Source organism: Physeter macrocephalus, chromosome 7 (genome assembly GCF_002837175.3).
Source record: "Physeter macrocephalus isolate SW-GA chromosome 7, ASM283717v5, whole genome shotgun sequence".
NCBI classification, from domain to species: Eukaryota; Metazoa; Chordata; class Mammalia; order Artiodactyla; family Physeteridae; genus Physeter; species Physeter macrocephalus.
In genome coordinates this window covers 96,867,907-96,887,231 of record NC_041220.1, presented here as the reverse complement: position 1 = coordinate 96,887,231, position 19,325 = coordinate 96,867,907, and the positions used below count along the sequence as shown (strand labels likewise).

The 19,325-nt window shown below is 38.3% G+C and overlaps 1 protein-coding gene across 2 annotated transcripts in view; it reads left to right on the top strand.

Moving 5' to 3' along the window:
- Positions 1 to 19,325, top strand: part of SLIT2 (slit guidance ligand 2) — a 402,412-nt gene that overhangs the window by 376,697 nt on the left and 6,390 nt on the right. For both annotated transcript variants that reach the window (XM_024119498.3, XM_024119497.3), the window contains 4 exons: positions 2,930 to 3,067; positions 3,176 to 3,416; positions 5,001 to 5,131; positions 16,694 to 16,848. In XM_024119498.3, the coding sequence (XP_023975266.1) occupies positions 2,930 to 3,067; positions 3,176 to 3,416; positions 5,001 to 5,131; positions 16,694 to 16,848 (665 nt within the window). The remainder of the gene's footprint in view (positions 1 to 2,929; positions 3,068 to 3,175; positions 3,417 to 5,000; positions 5,132 to 16,693; positions 16,849 to 19,325) is intronic.

Genomic DNA, 19,325 nt, shown 5'->3' with positions numbered 1-19,325 from the left:
CATGGCTCACGGGCCCAGCCGCTCCGCGGCATGTGGGATCCTCCCAGACCGGGGCACGAACCCGGTTCCCCTGCACCGGCAGGCAGACGCGCAACCACTGCGCCACCAGGGAAGCCCATAGACTGCACATTTTTTATAGTGCATCTTACTGGATTATGGATTAGCTGATTTGGGAACCCATTGTTTTCAGCAGTAATCTGTGAGTTTTATGTAGTTTAGCAGAAAACAGGTTAAGTCATAGCATTTGCTATTACTCCCATATTATAAATAATCACACACTGTGAGAAAGGGAGTTGCAAAAAATAAATGGACTTAAAAACCAAGACTATATGAAGCTGCTAAAGAAAATTTCTACTGACAAATATTGTTTGGACAGATGTACTGTTAACTTCAGCTACATTTTCTTACTACTAAGCTAACAGAACTGGTTTTACTTTTCTTGCTTTATTATATACCTCATAAATCTCCTAAATTGTTTTGAGATATTTTTAGACCATGATATGCCATAAGCAGTATTTTCAAGCATGCATCTTACTTAGTCAGCTTTGGGGCTTCTAAACAGTATATTTTATATTCTTTGCTTTCTTCCTCACTCCTTGCCAGAGTTCAGGGAATGTGATACGTTTTATTGATAATACAAGCTTTAAGGAATTCTTAATTAAATATTTTCTTCCTGTTTTGAAACTCGGTCTAAGGAACCAAAGAAAGGCAAAAATGTTGGTCATAATGTGACTCCAAGTCCTAATGGGCTCGGAAAACAGTATCTGTAGAGAAAAGAATATAAAATAGCTCTTAAACAGCCACTATGGTGAATACGTGGTTCTCTTATCTTTTACTTTGATTTCTTTTCTCAGGTAAATAATTCAGAGTGTTTCAAGCATTTCTTCTTTCTTTTAATGCTCTGTACTTGAGCAGCTCTGGTCACATTAACATTGATGGAAGCCCTTTTCTCAGGCCCTGTCCATCTTGTTGAGAATGTCTATGGCCACTTAGAATCCATTTAACTTCAGACTTGTTTGCTTTGTTACGATTTAGCATTAAAACCACTGGCTCTAGAGCAAGCATACTGATGCAGTGAGCTCATTTTATTTCTTAATTCATACACACAGAGCTAAAAGTCTGTGTTACCCTTAGAGGGTATATACTCCCATTTATCTTATTAATTCATCGTTTCTCCAGTAACTCTTAAATCCTGATTTTGCATTTTTAGGCAAAACCCTTGGCATTCAATAATATCCACATTCACTAGGGTGTTTTTAATTATCCTCATTCACTTAAATCCTAATGACTTTGAAATAGAAAATTGAATAATTAGTACAGTCTAAACCATAAATACTTTTTTTAGAATTATAAAAACTTACATAGAATTTTTTTTTAAACCTACCATTTATTGATCATGCATTATATATTAACTACTATAGTAATTATTTTACAGAGAGTGTTTTTATTTAATCTTTTAACAAACCTGTGAGATGGAAATTATTATATACATATTACAGACGAGGAAAGGAGCACTTAGAGAGATGAAGTAACATAGTCAAGATTACATACACTTAAGGATGAAACCAGAATATGAACACAGTTCTTCTGCCTAATTGCAAAGTCCAAATTCTATAAGGCTAAAACATAATTTCCTGGTTTATTTGTTTTTTTTAAAGTCAGTGAACCCTTTCTTAAACCTCAAACAGAAACACTTAATGGAAGCCCAATGTGTAAAACTAATGAATCACAGCAGGAGAGTATTGTTTGGGGGGGGCAGTGCAGAGGGAAGCTGACAGAGGCCCCCCTCCCCGTCTATGGCCATATCTTTAGGGATTCCATGGTCCCCTATTGCTCCACAAAGCATAGTTTAATAACCACTGCATGTGCCATATTGCTTTTCCTTGGGCACCCTTAAAATCCTGCATCCTTGGTGTCATAGCTAGACATTCCAATGGTCAGCACTGGTGAAAGAGGTTTTAGAGGGAACCCTGAGTAATTAATTATCTAATGGTACAGGGCAGTGGTTAGAAATTCAGACTTTCTTGTCAGATTGCTTGGGTTCAGTTCCTGGCTGTGGCACTTACAAGCTGGATGTCCTTGGGCAAGGCATTTAACCAATTTGTGCCTTGTTTCCTCACCTGTAGAGTGGAGTCATGGTATCACTGATGTCACAGGGCCGTGGAGAGAATTCAATGAGTCCATAATGCAAAATGATTAGAACAGGGCCCGAAACAAAGTGCTCAGAGAACATCAGCTGTATTAATATCCCTGGTTCTTCACCATCAGTGCAGCTGAGACCCCTTCTGTCCCACACCACCAGAGTGAACAGGCTGAAGAGCTGTCCGGGGATGGGCCCCAGGAATTTTGTATTAGTTCCCCTGCTCCACCCGGTTAGGTCAGCCCCCATTCTGCCATAACGATAATCTGGATTCATGGTGAATTAGGGTATCCAATGCTAACATATTTGCTTTTCATAAAATTATATTTTACTGTAATGTACCCAGTCTCTGTTGGAAAACTTAAAATGTTAATTGTTATTAAAGTATGCTTAATATTCTTAATAAATTTTACAACACAGCACTTTTATCGTGTCAGCAGCTCAAATGAATTAGACAGCTGAAAATAGAGGCCACCACGGGCAAATAAAGTGGGGGGAGAAGGGAGGGACAAACCTGGTGTGATTAGTCTATTCTTATTTGGATTGTGGATGCTCACTGCCATCAGAGAGCGAAAATTGCTGTTCCTCTGAGAGATCACAGTGAGAAACCATGGAATACTTTGCGGATCAGTAGTATTTTCTAGGCATCTGTTAATTTTTAAACTTTATGAGCCTGTTCTAGATATGTTTTTTCAAAGACAGCACCAGTTGTTTCCTAGATGAAATGCAAATCTTTTACTTATTTTGGCTCAGTTGGGTTCGAAACTATGTACCTGCTTGTTCAAACAGATGTGACTGCACGCCAGGATACATAGGCGAACACTGTGACATTGACTTTGATGACTGCCAAGATAACAAGTGTAAAAACGGAGCCCACTGCACTGATGCAGTGAACAGTTATACGTGCATCTGCCCCGAAGGTTACAGGTAAAAGTGCAAGTACACATTTGTATTTAGAGTTAGGTGTTACAGGGCTCAATTCATATTGGCAATTAAGTAACGTCTAATTAAGTATTTTCTCTGTTTATTCTTCAGTGGCTTGTTTTGTGAGTTTTCTCCACCCATGGTTCTCCCTCGTACCAGCCCCTGTGATAATTTTGATTGTCAGAATGGAGCTCAGTGCATCATCAGGATAAATGAGCCAATATGCCAGTGTTTGCCTGGCTACCAGGGAGAGAAGTGTGAAAAATTGGTCAGTGTGAACTTTGTAAACAAAGAGTCTTATCTTCAGATCCCTTCTGCCAAGGTTCGGCCTCAAACAAACATCACTCTTCAGGTAAGCTTCCCCCACTACCAAGAGCTAATCTCATTTTAAAGCAATTCAGCTGCCAAATATAAACATACGTGGTGGTTTGTGAGTGATATTATTTCCTAAATAGACAGTTACATACTGCATAGCACAATGACAGAAAATGCTACTTGTATGAAAAGCTTCTATTATTCTTCTCTCTAACATTTGCATCTTTCAAAACTAAATGGGCACTAGGTATTTTTATTCACTACTTGATCATATAAAACACACACACAGAGACAAAGCAACAAAGTCTCTCTCTTTGTTTTGCGCTCAGCTAATGGCATTTTATTCATTTATTTTTATGGCTCTTCAGTTCAGGTTCTGCACGGTAGTGGGGACGGGCTCTGGGGGAGCTTTCGTTAGGAAACCTGCAGCTGAGACCAACACAGGAGAGACAGAACACACCTTGGCAGAAGTGTCAGCCAAGTGTCTTTTAACTTCAACATGAAATTAACAAACTCAAGTGTTATCATAAGTCTTTCCACCAAGTCACCGTGTACCTTTGAGCAAGTCATTCAAACCCCTATAGACAAGATTAGGCTAGATTAGGGTGATAAATTTAGGGTACCTGGGGCAAATTGGGGCTGCATATTTGTTTTGTTTTGAATTCAAAGAAGTGTAACCAATTTCCTATAAAACCCATTCCATATTTGGTTTACCCTAGCACTTCAGTGAGGGGCAGGGGCTTCTTGAGAAGTCGTGAGGAATGGGACCCTGGAAGGCAGACCAGCCTTCTTTAAAAAAGCCTGACCCCCTAACTTCCAGCGTTTGCCACCCGTCTTGTTATGAGAAGTACCCAGCGGTGTTCGGGCTTAAGTCCTAACTTTTACTGAGCTGGTCCTTCAAAAGCCCGGAAGAGTCAGAAAGAAGCATTAAAAACAGAGATTTTCCCCTGGTCACACCATAATTTAACATGTAATATGAAAATCCATCTTTCTCAATGCAGTCACATTTCACATATGCCATAAATAAAGCCCATAACAGGAGCAAAAAGCAGGTAAGTGAAAATCTCCAGCAAAGGAAATTCTAAGCACGTTCAGTGAAGTTAACTTAAGTACTTCTTATTGTTCTTTTTAACAGAACGGAAATGTGATCATTTTGTTCCTGATTAGATTTTATCATTCTCTGCTGAGACAATATAGTTTGATATCTAAGGGAGAAAGCTTTATTTACTTTAAACACTGTGAACTCTAATGATATGGGAAATATCTTTCAATTTTAATTTGCTGAAGTATAAATTATGTGATGTCCTTGTTTTTGCATATTTCGTAGGACATGAATCTTCAAGCTTTATCATTGCCAATATGCAGAAAGAGAATAAATATATAAGTTCATGAATGTAAAAAGAGCTTTTTGAAGTTCTTTATGAATTTATTTGCAACAGAGTAATCCAGGAATAGGTCATCTTTCAAGTAATCATTTCAATGTGCATTAGTATTTTATCAGAGCCATAAAGAAGAAATAAACCATAGTAAAAAACTCATTACTAAGAAGTCTTGTTTCTTCATAATGAAATAGGTCTGGATGACTGTTTGTCCTACTAATGTCAAGGTTACTTCCCACTAGATTGCCACAGATGAAGATAGTGGAATTCTCTTGTATAAGGGTGACAAAGACCATATCGCCGTAGAGCTCTACCGGGGACGCGTTCGTGCCAGCTATGACACCGGCTCCCACCCAGCTTCTGCCATTTACAGGTGAAGATCTGTCAGTTACTGGTAAAGGTGAAAACAATTGCTTAATGCAGAACTGCTTCTCCTCTCTTATTGTGTCATGGGGAGGGGAGGGAATAATTTGGCTACAGCAGACTTTATGATAGGTGTGTCAGAGGCCTGGCAGTAACAGACAGCATACTCAAGTTGGATAATTAAGGAGAGATTTATAAGAGGACTGTACAAAGATTGGTTGGGACAGTATAGTAATCTGGAGCTAGTAACTAGGTATACTGCTAGTGTCCATGGGCTTGAAGGAGAGAGGGGAGGCAGCAGTTATGGAAATTGATGCTCAGAAAAGGAATTGTGGAGAGGACTGCATGACAGGAGCTCAGGGAAGGAACCAGGGTTTTAAATGCCTGATCCCAAAAATCTCCTGTACCCCTGCTTCCCTCTGGCCAAATCAGATGCCAGAAAACAAGGAACCCACTGATCTCAGTAATATAGCTCACACATGAGCCTCCCAGGACTCAGAGCGGACTGAAGACAGGTGGAGAGTAGCCCTAGAGAAACAGCTGCAGGATACCCAGCACAGGGTCAAATTTAAAGTTACTATTCATGCAACACATATTTATCGAGCACCTACTGTGCGCCAGGCACTGTTCTAAACTTTCAGCAACAGAGCTCCTGCCCTTAGGAAGCTTACACGTAATAAGCCAATGGACAGCTACAAGATGTGTATTATCTGATCATTCTGTTGGAAGTTTTCTAATAATATTATGGTATTGATGATATATTGGAGACGTGAATGGGGTGGGATTCACGGGGTGGGATTTTCCTGAAAGTGTGCTTTTTGCATAAGACTAACCTTCAGAGCCCCTCTGTAGCTTCTCAACACCAGTCGCCCTGCAGACAAGTTACCTAGTTGATTTCTTCACATGTACAAATAACTGCTACCATTTAGAGAAAGGTCACAAAGTCATAGGCAGTCCGTTTTTCCAGGCAGATATCTTAAATGAACTGAACTGGCTAATTGCAAGAAAAGAATATTCTCTCATCCTTTTATTCTTGAAAAGATTTTAAGCTTTTAGAGAAGCACTCCCCTGTTACAGATAGCCTTGGTGTTGGCAATATAATAGGAGTGGTTGTGACCGGAGTGAACTAAAAGCAAATCTTTGTCAAAACAGGACTAGACTACATCTGCTCAGGTCTACCTGAATGCTGCCATGTGAAAATGTGGGCCCAGGTTTTGCCAGAACTTGTGATTTTTCAAGAAAAGACAGAAATTTGGCTTTTTTAAATATAAAGTTTTCCCTCCTTCAGTATGGATTCACACTTTTTTAAAATACCATATGTGGCAAACAAAACACATTTGTAGCCCAAACATGCTGGGTAAAAATTTATGGGCATTAATGGAGACATAAAATGGAGACACTGGCCTTTATGATCTTGATATTATACTTATATATTTTCAGTGTGCTTCACATGTTATTTAATCTTTCATAACGGTTCTGGGAACTTGGATGCCCATTGTAGCCAGTAAGTCCTTTTGGGGTAAGCTAACCCACTTGGGAATATTTAGCGCATGGAAACAAACACATAATTATTGGTTTCCAAGCAGAATACAATAGTTACTTCATCTCTAAATGGTGATGAATTAGCGCCAATATTTTAAATGTTGCTAGGCCTTAAAAGTTATAGCCTCAATTTGTTTCGGCTCATAAAAAGATTTCAGAATATTGATCGTATGGTTCATTTTTGGTATTCTGTGCGTTTGTTTTGTTTTATGCAATGAAACAGCATAGAACTGTCAGGAACCATAGTAAAAGTTCTTGGAGTTGACTTATTAAAGCTAATGTTCACATAAAATGTACTTAAAATATTTCTAGATAAGTTGTAAAAACCCAAGTGATTATATCCAAATGAGGATTTACTCTAAAGAGCTTATTTTGAGTTTATCTTTATTACCATTTTTGCCTAACAATAGAGTATACCCTGTAACATCTATAAAAAAGGATAATATCACATCACACACTTTTTGTTATGAACCAGAAGTAGATGTTTCTGCTTGCAGACCATCTAATGGAGACATCTGTTATGAGGTCCAGAGCAAACATAACTTTTATTTATTTATTGCTTTTTAGTTTATGGCACAACAGTCAACAAAAGTTAGTGCATTATTTTTATTTTTTTAAAGAAATTTATTTATTTATTTATTTTTGGCTGCGTTGGGTCATTACTGCACGCGGGTTTTCTCTAGTTGCGGTGAGTGGGGGCTACTGTTCATCGCGGTGTGCGGGCTTCTCGTTGTAGTGGCTTCTCTTGTTGCGGAGCACGGGCTCTAGGCACATGGGCTTCAGTAATTGTGGCTCGCGGGCTCAGTAGTTGTGGCTCATGGGCTCAGTAGTTGTGGCTCGTGGGCTTAGTTGCTCCGCGGCATGTGGGATATTCACGGAGCAGGGATCAAACCCGTGTCCCGTGCATTGGCAGGCGGATTCTTAACCACTGTGCCACCAGGGAAGTCCCAGTGCATTATTTTTAAGTTAAAGAAAAGAAGCAACAGTCACCGAGAATTCAGATAGAGAGATGATTGATTAATTGATTGATTGATGTGGATACAATGTATGGATACTATATATATATATGTATATATATAATATATGAATATAGTAGTATTCCAATTGACATTTTAAAATGCTTTTGTGAAATAGAGGCTACTGAGAACATTAAATTATTTCAACACACCAGGAGAATCTAGTTTTTCAGGAGAATCTAGTTTTTAACAAGTAATAATCATAGTGGCTGAGATGTATGTGCAAATCTAGGCTTGGCAATTACTATATATAAACTTTAGCAAGGTATTTAATTTTTATGTGTTTCAGAATCCATATCTGTAAATAATAATGTAACACCTGCCCCATCAATTCACTACAAGGATTTAATTCTACACTCAGCTCTGTCCTCACTCCTCACTCACTTTGTCTTCATTCCCATCTCCCTTCTAGCTATAGAGGAAAATCTTTTTGGTGTCTCTTTCTGGAGTATAGCAAGAGTTGAAAGTGAATCCTCTCTTCTCATACATTGACACTGGAAGTACATGTTGTTTACAATTTCTGTGGAGAGCAATTTGGAAACATCTTTCCCACTACTGGGAATTTACCCTAAAGTTATACCTGTGACATAGAAATGACATATGCACAAAGTAATTCACTGTGGCAGTGGTTGTAAAAACAAAAGTTAGGAAACAACCAAAGTTTCTAACTAAGTAACTCCGGGGCAGCCACACAGTGGACTGTGCTGTTAAAAAGAAAGAGGGAGCGAGAGAGGGAAAAAGGGAACAAGAAAGTTCTCTATCTATGATATTGAAAGATTTCCAAGGTCTATTGCTCAGTATATATTAAAAAAAAAAAAGTCAGGCAGAACAGTGTCAAAGGTGGGTGAATAAGTATATGTACTTTATTTGCATTTACTTGCATAAGGAAAAAACTAGGGATAGAGAGGAAGGAGTGGGGCTGAGGCACAACTTGTGTATAAATACCATTTTATATCATTCTGATTTTTGAACCATTTGAATGTCATTACAACTCAATACTAAAATTGAAGTAATAGAAAAGAGCAGGTGCTCTAAAGACAGTCTGCCTTGGTTCAAGTCCTAGCTCTGCCATCTATTACCTGTGTGTCTTGGGCAGATTGCATAAGCTCTCTGGTCCTCACCTGGTAAATGGAAATAATAAATCATAGTTCCATCTTTGCAGGATTGTGGTAAGAATGTTATGATTTGATACATGTGGAGTATTTAGTATAAGGCATACCAAATAGAAAGCAGTACTACTAGCTGTTGGGATCATAAATTCACAATGTCCAAAACTAAGTTCATTTCCTTTGCTTCACCCTGGTGCATTCCTAATTTCATCGAGAGGCATCACCATCTTCTTGGTCATCTTAGGTGAAATGAAGTTACTCTTAACCTTTTTCTTTCACCTTCAATTTGAAGTTTGTCCAAGTCTTAGTTCTGCTGTTACTAATTTTCTGGCATTTATCTAAATGCCTCTATCCTTGCTCAGGCCTTATTAGAATACGTACTCTAATGAAAAGTACTCCTTCTCCATCATTACAACAAAATCCATCAATAATATTGTTGCCATCAGATTTCCCATAAGTTGCTTAATAAATATTTTGCTTGGTTGAATTAAATTTTCAAATCTTGATGTGTTTCCACTTTATATAACTTTATTAAAAATGCATCACACTAGGGAATTCCCTGGTGGTCCAGTGGTTAGGACTCAGCGCTTTCACTGCCGAGGGCCCGAGTTCAATCCTTGGTCAGGGAACTAAGATCCCACAAGCCACATGGCGTGGCCAAAAAAAAATCACACCGATGTTTTTAAAAGGGGATATTTTTACATACCCTTACATCAGAGAATTTGTTTGAGTTCAGTTAATTGCATGATTTTATGTTATATAAGATTTACCTTGGTAAAACTTCTGTTTCCCAAATTATGCAGTATTTAATGTGCTATTGGAGCATCACATATGGGAGTAATGTCATATATCAGGTGCCTCGTTTCAATTGCCTGGTTAATTTTCAACACTGATGGAAATGGATTTTGTTTATTTTAGTAAAGTGAAATCTGTTTAATTAGGGGAAACTGTCATCCATTATTATTGCTTCTATTGTAGTATATTTTTTGGTTTAAAATGTTTGATCTTATGCCCTGCCAGCACCCAGCTGTTCCAGGTCCCAGCCATTTGAGTGGTCCTGGCTGAGACCCTAGACCCTGGGAACAAAGATGTTCTTTCCCAGTGTACCACGTCTAAATTTCAGAGCCTCAAAACCAAAAGGAAAAGGAAAAATAATTAAAAATTAAAATGTTTGACCTTGGATGTCAATTATTGTCTCAAATGAATTGATATGAGAACTATTATTTCATGGAATTATGTTTAGAGGTAGTAGTTAACAAAGGTGTGCATTTAAGAAAACCTAAATGTAGTCATTGTTTATTTTCCAGTAGAACTAAAGTGGCGTGCACATTGTCTCATTTTACTTCTTACATCTGAGAGAAGATCGTGGTTTCCAGTAGACATGTATACTGCTAACAGGGCCAGGCATACAGGCAGGGGTGTAAAGCCAGCACCAGAATCACCTGAAAGGTGTGTTAAAATACAGAGTACTGGGCTCCACCTCTAGTTTGTGATTCAGATCTCCGATAAGCCCCAAATGTTCATTTCTGCAAGTTTCCAGGTGATGCTCTGATCCAGGGACCACAATTTGAGAACCATTTATGGAAAAGGAGTATATTTGAGCTGTGCTCTGAGAGCTAATGGTGGGCATCTCTTCTCACATCCAAGTTCTAAGACCTCTGATGCAGCCTTGTTGAGAGTAATTTCTGCCATAGTAATCAGCAAATGCTACAAATCCAGACTCGTTCTTTTTACAGAGAGCCAGCTGTTAAACATTTGCCTGCACCCTGCTAAGAGATCTAATCAGCAGCAACAAAGATGACCTAGCAGCCCAACAAGTGAATGAATGTAGAATACGGCACACATGCCTAATTGTTATAGTGCTTGGAGAATAGTATAAAGAGGGACGTGGTAGTAGTGCCATGAATGAATGAATGAATGTGGTAGTAGTGCCATGAATGAATGAATGAATGACAGCCCAAACTTGAAGCCAACATCAGCAGTAGTCCCTCAGACAGGGATAGAGTAACACGTTATTTTCTCAATTAAGCTGTTAATTGATTGCCCTTCAAAATGACTTTCTTTTCATCTAGATGGGCGGAAACTTTTTAAAAAATCATTAATGACAATTACATGCTTCTTTCTTTAGGTTCAAATTAATGTCATTTTCCAAACCAGATAGCTTCTTTGGAAACATTGTCGACTACTATTTAAAAATTAAAAAAACAAAAAAACAAAAAAAACAAACAAAAAAAAAACAGAAAAGGGCTTCCCTGGTGGCGCAGTGGTTGAGAGTCCGCCTGCCGATGCAGGGGACACGGATTCGTGCCCCGGTCTGGGAAGATCCCACATGCCGCGGAGCGGCTGGGCCCGTGAGCCATGGCCGCTGGGTGAGAGGCCCGCGTACTGCAAAAAAAAAAAACAAAAAAAAAAAACAATAAAAATTAAGAAATCACGTGCATACGTTACAAAGGTACAGTACTGTACCATGCCTTCATCAGTTTCAGTATTCAGGGAACCTGCACAACTTCAGGGGACTTTCCCCTGCAGACTGTTAGGTTGGTTGGCTACACAGTCTCTGGGTTATGCAACGTACAAGCTTATGTTAGGAAAAAAAAAAAAAAGAATTAGTCTCATTGGAAAGACAGACCATTTCCAAGATAAACACTCAGCCGTTCTTGACATGCTGTATGAGAAGGCACCACTTTTTATCAGCTTCACAACTTTGAGCAATTTACCTCACCACTTTGTGCTTCCATTTCATGGGGAGACTTGGAAGCAACTAATGTAAAGTGCCTAGTCGAGTACTAGGCACAGAGTATAATAATTGGTAATGCTGGGGTTTATGGATACTCTTCATGCTTGGATACCCAGATACTGAAGAATAAATACCCAAGTGCAAATACTGTTGCCCTACATGTGACTCTTACCATATGTTCAAATGTGAAGTCTCTTTCTATTTTAGTGCATTTTTATTTAAATTACATACATAAGGTCCCCAACTTACGAGGTTTCCACTTACGATTTTTCAACGTTATGATGGTGCAAAAGCAATATGCATTCAGTAGAAACTATACTTAGAATTTTGAATTTTGATTTTTTTTCCCGGGCTAGCTATATGCAGTAGGATGCTCTCTCATGATGCTGGGCAGTAGTAGCTTCAGGTCCCAGTCAACCACACGATCACAAGGGTAAGCACCCAATACACTTACAACCATTTTGCACCCAGACAACCATTCTGCTTTTCACGTTCCATCCAGTATTCAATAAATTACATGAGATAGTCAACACTTTGTTATAGAATAGGCTTTGTGTTAGATGACTTTGGCAAACTGTAAGCCAGTGTAAGTGTTCTGAGCATGCTTAAGGCAGGCTAGGCTAAGCTATTATGTTCAGTAGATTAAGTGTATTAAGTGCATTTCTTCTACGTGCATTTCTGACTTACCATATTTTCAATTTACAATGGGTTAATTGGGACTTACGCCCATCGTAAGCTCAGGAATATCTGTAATTTGCTTAATTTGCTTCAAAATGCAACTTTACTTGATAAATTATTTTATAAAACGTTCTTCTGAAAACTGTTATGCTAATACATAAATACCTTTAATCCCACTTGGCTTCCCATTCCTTCCACTCAAAGAAGTGGGCAGGGAAACTTTTTATTAGCATCCACACTTCACAAATGAAGCATCTTTAGCCCAGAGATATCAAAATGAGGTGGCCAGTTGAATTTGTCTAGTTTTTTATTCCTCTTCTATTACATAGAATATGCCAACAAATACTTGGCAAAAAAGCAGGAGTTCACATAAGCAAAGAGAACTATTTATCTTTACTCCACTGAAATACCTTACAATTTACAATTGAGATAGAAATATAACAATATCATTGTTAATGAGTCCTGAAGACATAAAGACAATCAAAGACAATTTAGAGACACTCTTCTTTTAAGCCCCAAGTTTTTAAACTCTTTTTCTATAGCAAACCAAGAGACAATTGAGTAATGGCTTTGTTTTCACACATCCATTTAGAAATCCAAGAAAACAAAATCTCAGGTAATAGATGAGTGTAGTAAAACTGAATTACATAATAAAGGTAGTAAATGCAATTTACGGTCCTAGTGGAAAGGCTCACTATTAAGTGGTTCACTTGCGACTTTTGTGAGTCATGGAGTATATAGTTCCCCAGGGAGTAGTGAAAGAGTGTTTGTCAATACTTGTCAGGACCCAAAAGGATGTTACACATCGCAGGTGGATAGGTAGGAGATGACCGTGATAGACTGTAAAATCGATGATGTCTTAGTTTTATTCTGCAACAACTGGTGTGTCGATCACTGCTTTTATTTTGAAAGGGTATATAAACAAAGGACTCCTGGGCATCCCCTAGATCTCTGGCTTTAGGAGACAGCATGAAACACCAATTTAGAATACTCTTAGCTCTGCCATATTCTCTTCAGGCCCCATACACACAATATCATCTTAAAACCAAAGAATCTAAAAATATGAATTTCACAATACTTATCTGTTAAAAGCCTGGGCAAGGCCTCACTTAATTCTGAGAAATATAAACCGAATTAAGCTCAGTGGTAGCTCTTACCAAGTTTTGGAATCATCAGATTAGACATTGAAAGCTTTTGGGAGGAGAAAAGTGTAGTCAGTCTGAACTTCACTTATAATTGGGAAAAGAGACGCCAAAAACAAGTTTCAAATCTGTATATCTCATATGCGTTCAATGATTTTTAGTAAATGTACCAAGTTGTGCAGCCATCATGTAAGATTTTTTTCCATAGAATTTTATTCCTGGGCTGTTTGGGAGATAAATCATCTATTAAAGGCTGGCTAGTGGTGAGAACAAACACATGCCATTTGTACAGTACTAGATACTCTTCAGGTTTTTTATTTTAAAAATGATGGATAATAGTTAAAAGCACGTACTCTAGAACCAGACAACCTGGCTTCAAATCTGTTTAGCCACTGGCTGTGCCATCTTGGGTACCCTAAGTGCCCAAATTTAGAATTGTGAGTCTTAAATGAGTTAATGCATGTGAAGTTGCCCCATAGTAGGTGCTGTGCAATTCTTTGATCTTATTACTTGCATTTCCCTAGTGAGGAAAAGAAAGCAGAGAAAAATTACCTCAAGTCACAGTAACTCAGTGTCACACATCTAACAGGAGCTAGGATAAGCAGAGCAAGACTTACCTCCCGACATTATATTTCAGGATATCACCACTGAAAATCCCAAATTTTTTAATAAAATGCATCTTTTGGATGTCCTGTCCAAAGTATGCTTGAAGGATCTTGACTATCTATAACTGTAATCCAACTAGTATTACTAAATAAACTCTATATGTTATTCTTAATACAACTCCCCTATCTTTAATTTACTTAACATACATTTATTGAGCATCTACTATTTACCAGACACTACTGGATACATGAAGGAAGAAATAAATAATACAGGGCCCCTGATTTAAAGGAGCTTACAATTAGTGGGAATTAAAGACATGTACTCAGGAAACAAAAAAAAAAAAAGGAAGAAAGAAAGAGAAAGGAAAGGAATAAAGGAGTAGGAAGTAAAATGAGTTAATAATGAAACTACGTACCTCCAGCTTCCCAGCTGAAACACTGCTTTAGAGTGTGCAGAACTTTAAAGGTATTAAACCTTTCAGTTACACTGCACCAAACACCATCATCAACAATGACATACCTAGATCGATTGCCTAAGACTGATGTATGACCAAGAACCAGTTCCCTAGTACAAATGAGTCTTTTTCTTTGCAACTCTAAAGGGAAAAGGGGGGCCCCATTATTAATATCTATAAATTAAATAAGGTCATTATTCACAGAGCATTCATATAAAACCACTTAAAGAGTTGTATATGATGACAAAGGAAAAAGCAATTGACTACCACCTTCTCTATGTATATCTTTATATTAATGTTTTACTTAAAACTTCTAATAATTTGAATATGTCCCCAAAGAAGTTATTATATTTCTGCCAGTCTTTAGCATTATCTTACAATTAATATTAAAAATAAAGCCTGACTAATTTCTTCTTGAAGAAGATTCTGAAGTAATATTGGATTATTTATATTATGACAGTGGTGGTGGTGGTGGTGATGATACTAATCTCTAGCGTTTAACTTTGCACTTTCTATAGGCTAGATGTTTTGTTCTGCATTTAAAAAAATCATTTCATAGGGATAGACCTCAAATTAATCATAGGAGGGGGGAGTATTTGTTAGCATTTACTGAAGAGAAGATTGAAATTTATTAGCAATTAAGTTATTTATCTAAGGTCAAACATTTAATAAATGCAAGACCAGCATTCAAATCTAGGCTTATCTGATTCTAAAAATCTGTATGTTTAACCAGTAGTTGGTATTATTTAAGACCACTAACAGCTGGTATACAACTTTATTTAGAAAGTATTTTCCTTGTATATTGTTTCCTCTGTTGATTTTAGTGGTATCAAGTGTTGGGATTATTAAATGTGTAAAACACAAAAATAGTGATTGGCACATCTAACATTTATTTTTTTAAAGATGATATCTGAAACAGGTTATTAAAAATTCCTGCACACGTGGACACTTTTAACTACTTAACACCAGAGAACTTCAGGTGTTTTCACAGCTCTGCAGAATGGTTTATATTGTTGTCAAATCACAAAAACATTTTATTCCATGTCGGCAAACAATGGAATAAGATTAGACTCCTGTGGTGAGAACCATGAAGAAATAGCTATACGTTTTTCTGTTATTTTCCAGGCTTGACGTGTTTGCAAATTTAAATATCAATGCCTGGAAATTTAAGCAATCATCTTGCATAGGGAGTATTAGGTATTCACGATCCTCCTTATAATATGTTCCCATATTTCCCTTTTTGAGCCCTTTTTCCAATCTTTCGAGTCAACATCTCAGTATATTAGTTCTTTAATATTCGCTATTGATCCTTTGTTGCTCCTGTTTCATTTGTCCTGTTTGCATCTTTGCCTGGTGTAACACGTGTGTTAGACTGACAGCCACCCTTTAAAACCTTAGAGCACCTACCTGCTAATTGCACCCAACTTCATTTTCAATTGTCATTTTCCATTTACCTGTTTCTTAATCTCTGTTTTTGTCCATTTTATGAATTTCCATAAGCCCTCTCAAATTTTTAAGAAGGCGGATGTAATGATTGTTGGTCCTGTCCCTTTAAAGTTATAGAAGAGAAATTGAAGAACCATTGTCATCACTAGACTACCTAAATATGACTATGTTAAGCATTCTATTTAATCCGTTATTCCCACCTCTCCACTGAGCGTAATCATCTTCACAGTAATATCATTTGATGGACATCCTTCTGAAAAATGCAAAGAAAGTGAGAGTATATTATCAATTAACAAATTTCAAAAAGTGCAGTGATCCTGCCAAGTTGGTTCTTCCTGCATTTATATGTATGTTTGATTCTGATAAGTATTACTGTGTAGTGCTTAAGAGTGCAGAGACCAATGATCCCCTAAGATCAGCGTCTAAAAAGTATATTTGGCACAGGTATAAGTTAGTTGTCTTTTGAATGCAATTTGGAGTAACAGTATCTGAACAAATGAAACTTTAGTGGCATTTAAAATCAAATGCATAAATTATACTTTGGAATTTCTACATACTGGGAGAATGTGATTGGATAATGATAAAACGTATTCATTTCCACTTCTCCCAATGGGAGAACAAACTTATTTTGTATTTTGTATTACCCAAGAAATAAAAAATGATTGTATCTCCTTGAAAATATCTTTTATTTTAAAATCAGCTACTGGCCTTTATCTTCATTAATGTTAAATAGGAGTATCTTTTCCCAAAAAGAGCTTATTGGAGTTTGAATTGTAACTCCTTTTCTTTAATAAATATAAAATTGGAGGATCAGTTAAGTTATCTTTTTTTTTTTTTAATAGCGTGGAGACGATCAATGATGGAAATTTTCACATTGTGGAACTACTCGCCCTGGATCAAAGTCTCTCCCTCTCTGTGGATGGAGGGAGCCCCAAAATCATCACCAACTTGTCAAAGCAGTCCACTTTGAATTTTGACTCCCCACTCTATGTCGGAGGTAAGCTCTTTTCCAAATTCCATGGATTCCCAAACCCTGTGATTCTCATCACAGGATGATCCTGAAGTTGTCTGATGCCTGGTGCCATGGTCATTGATCAGTCATTGAAAGATGGACAGCAAGGATAGAAAAGAAAGAGCCCTAAATGGGTGATAAGAGACCATGTTGTAACCCTGGCTCTGGGTCTAACAAAATGTGTGGTTGGAGTGGAGAAGGACATTAATGTTTCTTTTGTGTCTGTCACGTACTAGGTGATTTAAACATCATATAATCTAGTCTTACTCTTCTGGTGTATAGGAAAAAGAAAGCTGGTTAGAGGTCAAATACAGACAATGAAGAAGATGGGGAGTCAAGTGTGATGCAAACTGAGGAGCGCATGACCCACCCCAGCACTATTAAGGAGGCAAACACTACCAGCTTCAGTTAAATGTCTCTATGCTGGAATGCCTCTACTGTCAGCTGCGAACTCATGTACAGGATAGGATAATTGTTAATGAAATCGAATGAATGAACAAATTAAACGTACAAATTGTATTGGGGCAGCAGGAAGTACTTCTCTTTAGCTAAGGCCTTATGGTGAATGAACAAGGGAGAAGGTCAGAAAGGTGGATTAGGACCTGGAGTGACAGAGTGAAGACTCGACTTTATTTTTAAGCAGCATGAAGGCAGATGAGTAAATAGATGAGGGATAGAGTCTGAGCAAACTTCTGAAGGAGCTCGGAGGAGAAGACCTGTGATGGAGAGAGCTTGTACTTTTACCTCTATCTGGAGGAGTAAATATATACTGGAGACAGAATTTCAAATTTCAGGCAAAGGACCAAGAAAGCATATGATTTTGAATTGAGTTGCACTGAATTAAATTACATTGAATTGACTGATAAAATTAACTCATTTTACAGATAAATAAGCTAAAGTTTCTGAACAGGTCAATGTAACCAATTTCTTACCATGACAGGTATTTTCATGAACTTCACATCATTATTTTCACAGTAACGACCTTGGGATGCTACATAAGTTTCTTAACCCCTCAAAGCCTTCCCTAAAAGCATTTTGGGAAATTTCCTGAAATTCCAGAGCACTTCTGTTTTTAATAATTTCAGCAGTAGAAAATCTGAACACTTTGATAGACTTTTGATTTTTTTTAAAGCAATTAAGTCTTTGGTTCATTTCTGTAAATATTTATTGAGCACCTCCCATAAGCTGAGAACTAAATTAATAGGTGCATGAAGAATACAAAACTGAAAAAGAAATATCCCTTCTGTGCCAGGGGAGTGGGGAAGGCAGTCACATCTTCATGAAACCATAATATACATTTGTAATAAAAATATCTCATATTAAGTCCGTGCAGCAAGTTGACTGATCTATTTGCTTCATGGGAATCACACTGTGGGATTCATTAACAGGCACAAGCCGTCCATTCTTGCCTGTATTACCATGAACGGCAGTTGCTTTGGGTTGGGTGAAGCGAGTCACAGATGTTACCTGTGGTTGGAGAGAAAAGAAATTATATTTACTAAGCACATGCTGTGTGCTCAATGCAATGCTGCTTTTACAGTCTTAACCCTCAGAGACTTTAGGAAGTAGGTATGATTTTTTGTTTTATAATCCCTAAGGGACTTCATGGAATATGTCCAAGTTGATAAGACCTCGTTTGAGTTCAGGTCTGTCTAACCCCAAAGCCACCTACATTGCCACTCACCTTCTTAACATGGAGCAGAAAAGGAAGCAGTCTAAGTTCTGTGGCTTTTCATTTATTTCTGGACTTGTCCGTCACTTGATTTTATTTTGCTTTCATTAGAAACCATTTCAGGGCTTCCCTGGTGGCGCAGAGGTTGAGAATCCGCCTGCCGATGCAGGGGACACGGGTTCGTGCCCCAGTCCGGGAGGATCCCACATGCCGCGGAGTGACTGGGCCCGTGAGCCATGGCCTCTGAGCCTGCGCGTCCGGAGCCTGTGCTCCACAAGGGGAGAGGCCACAACAGTGAGAGGCCCGCGTACCGCACACACACAAAAAAGAAATCATTTCATTAAATCTTTTAAGACTCCTTTAGAATGTGGTGAAAATAATTGGTACAGAATGGGAGTGCTTGGGCCAGAACATTTTTCCAAAAAGGGGAAAAAATGTTTTAAATTAGTACTGAGAAGTGCTAATCCTTCTAAGGGTAGAGGGCCTGGAAGAATCCAGATGGTGCCTCTTTCCACTCCCAACGAGCCTCACTGCCAGAGAACACACTGGGCTCATTTCCTTTCCACTCAGAGGACAGTCTCAAGGGTAATTCGGATTTTAAAAATACAATGCAGGGCTTCCCTGGTGGCGCAGTGGTTGGGAGTCCGCCTGCCGATGCAGGGAACACGGGTTCGTGCCCCAGTCCGGGAGGATCCCACATGCTGCGGAGCGGCTGGGCCCGTGAGCCATGGCCGCTGAGCCTGCGCGTCCGGAGCCTGTGCTCCGCAACGGGAGGGGCCACGACGGTGAG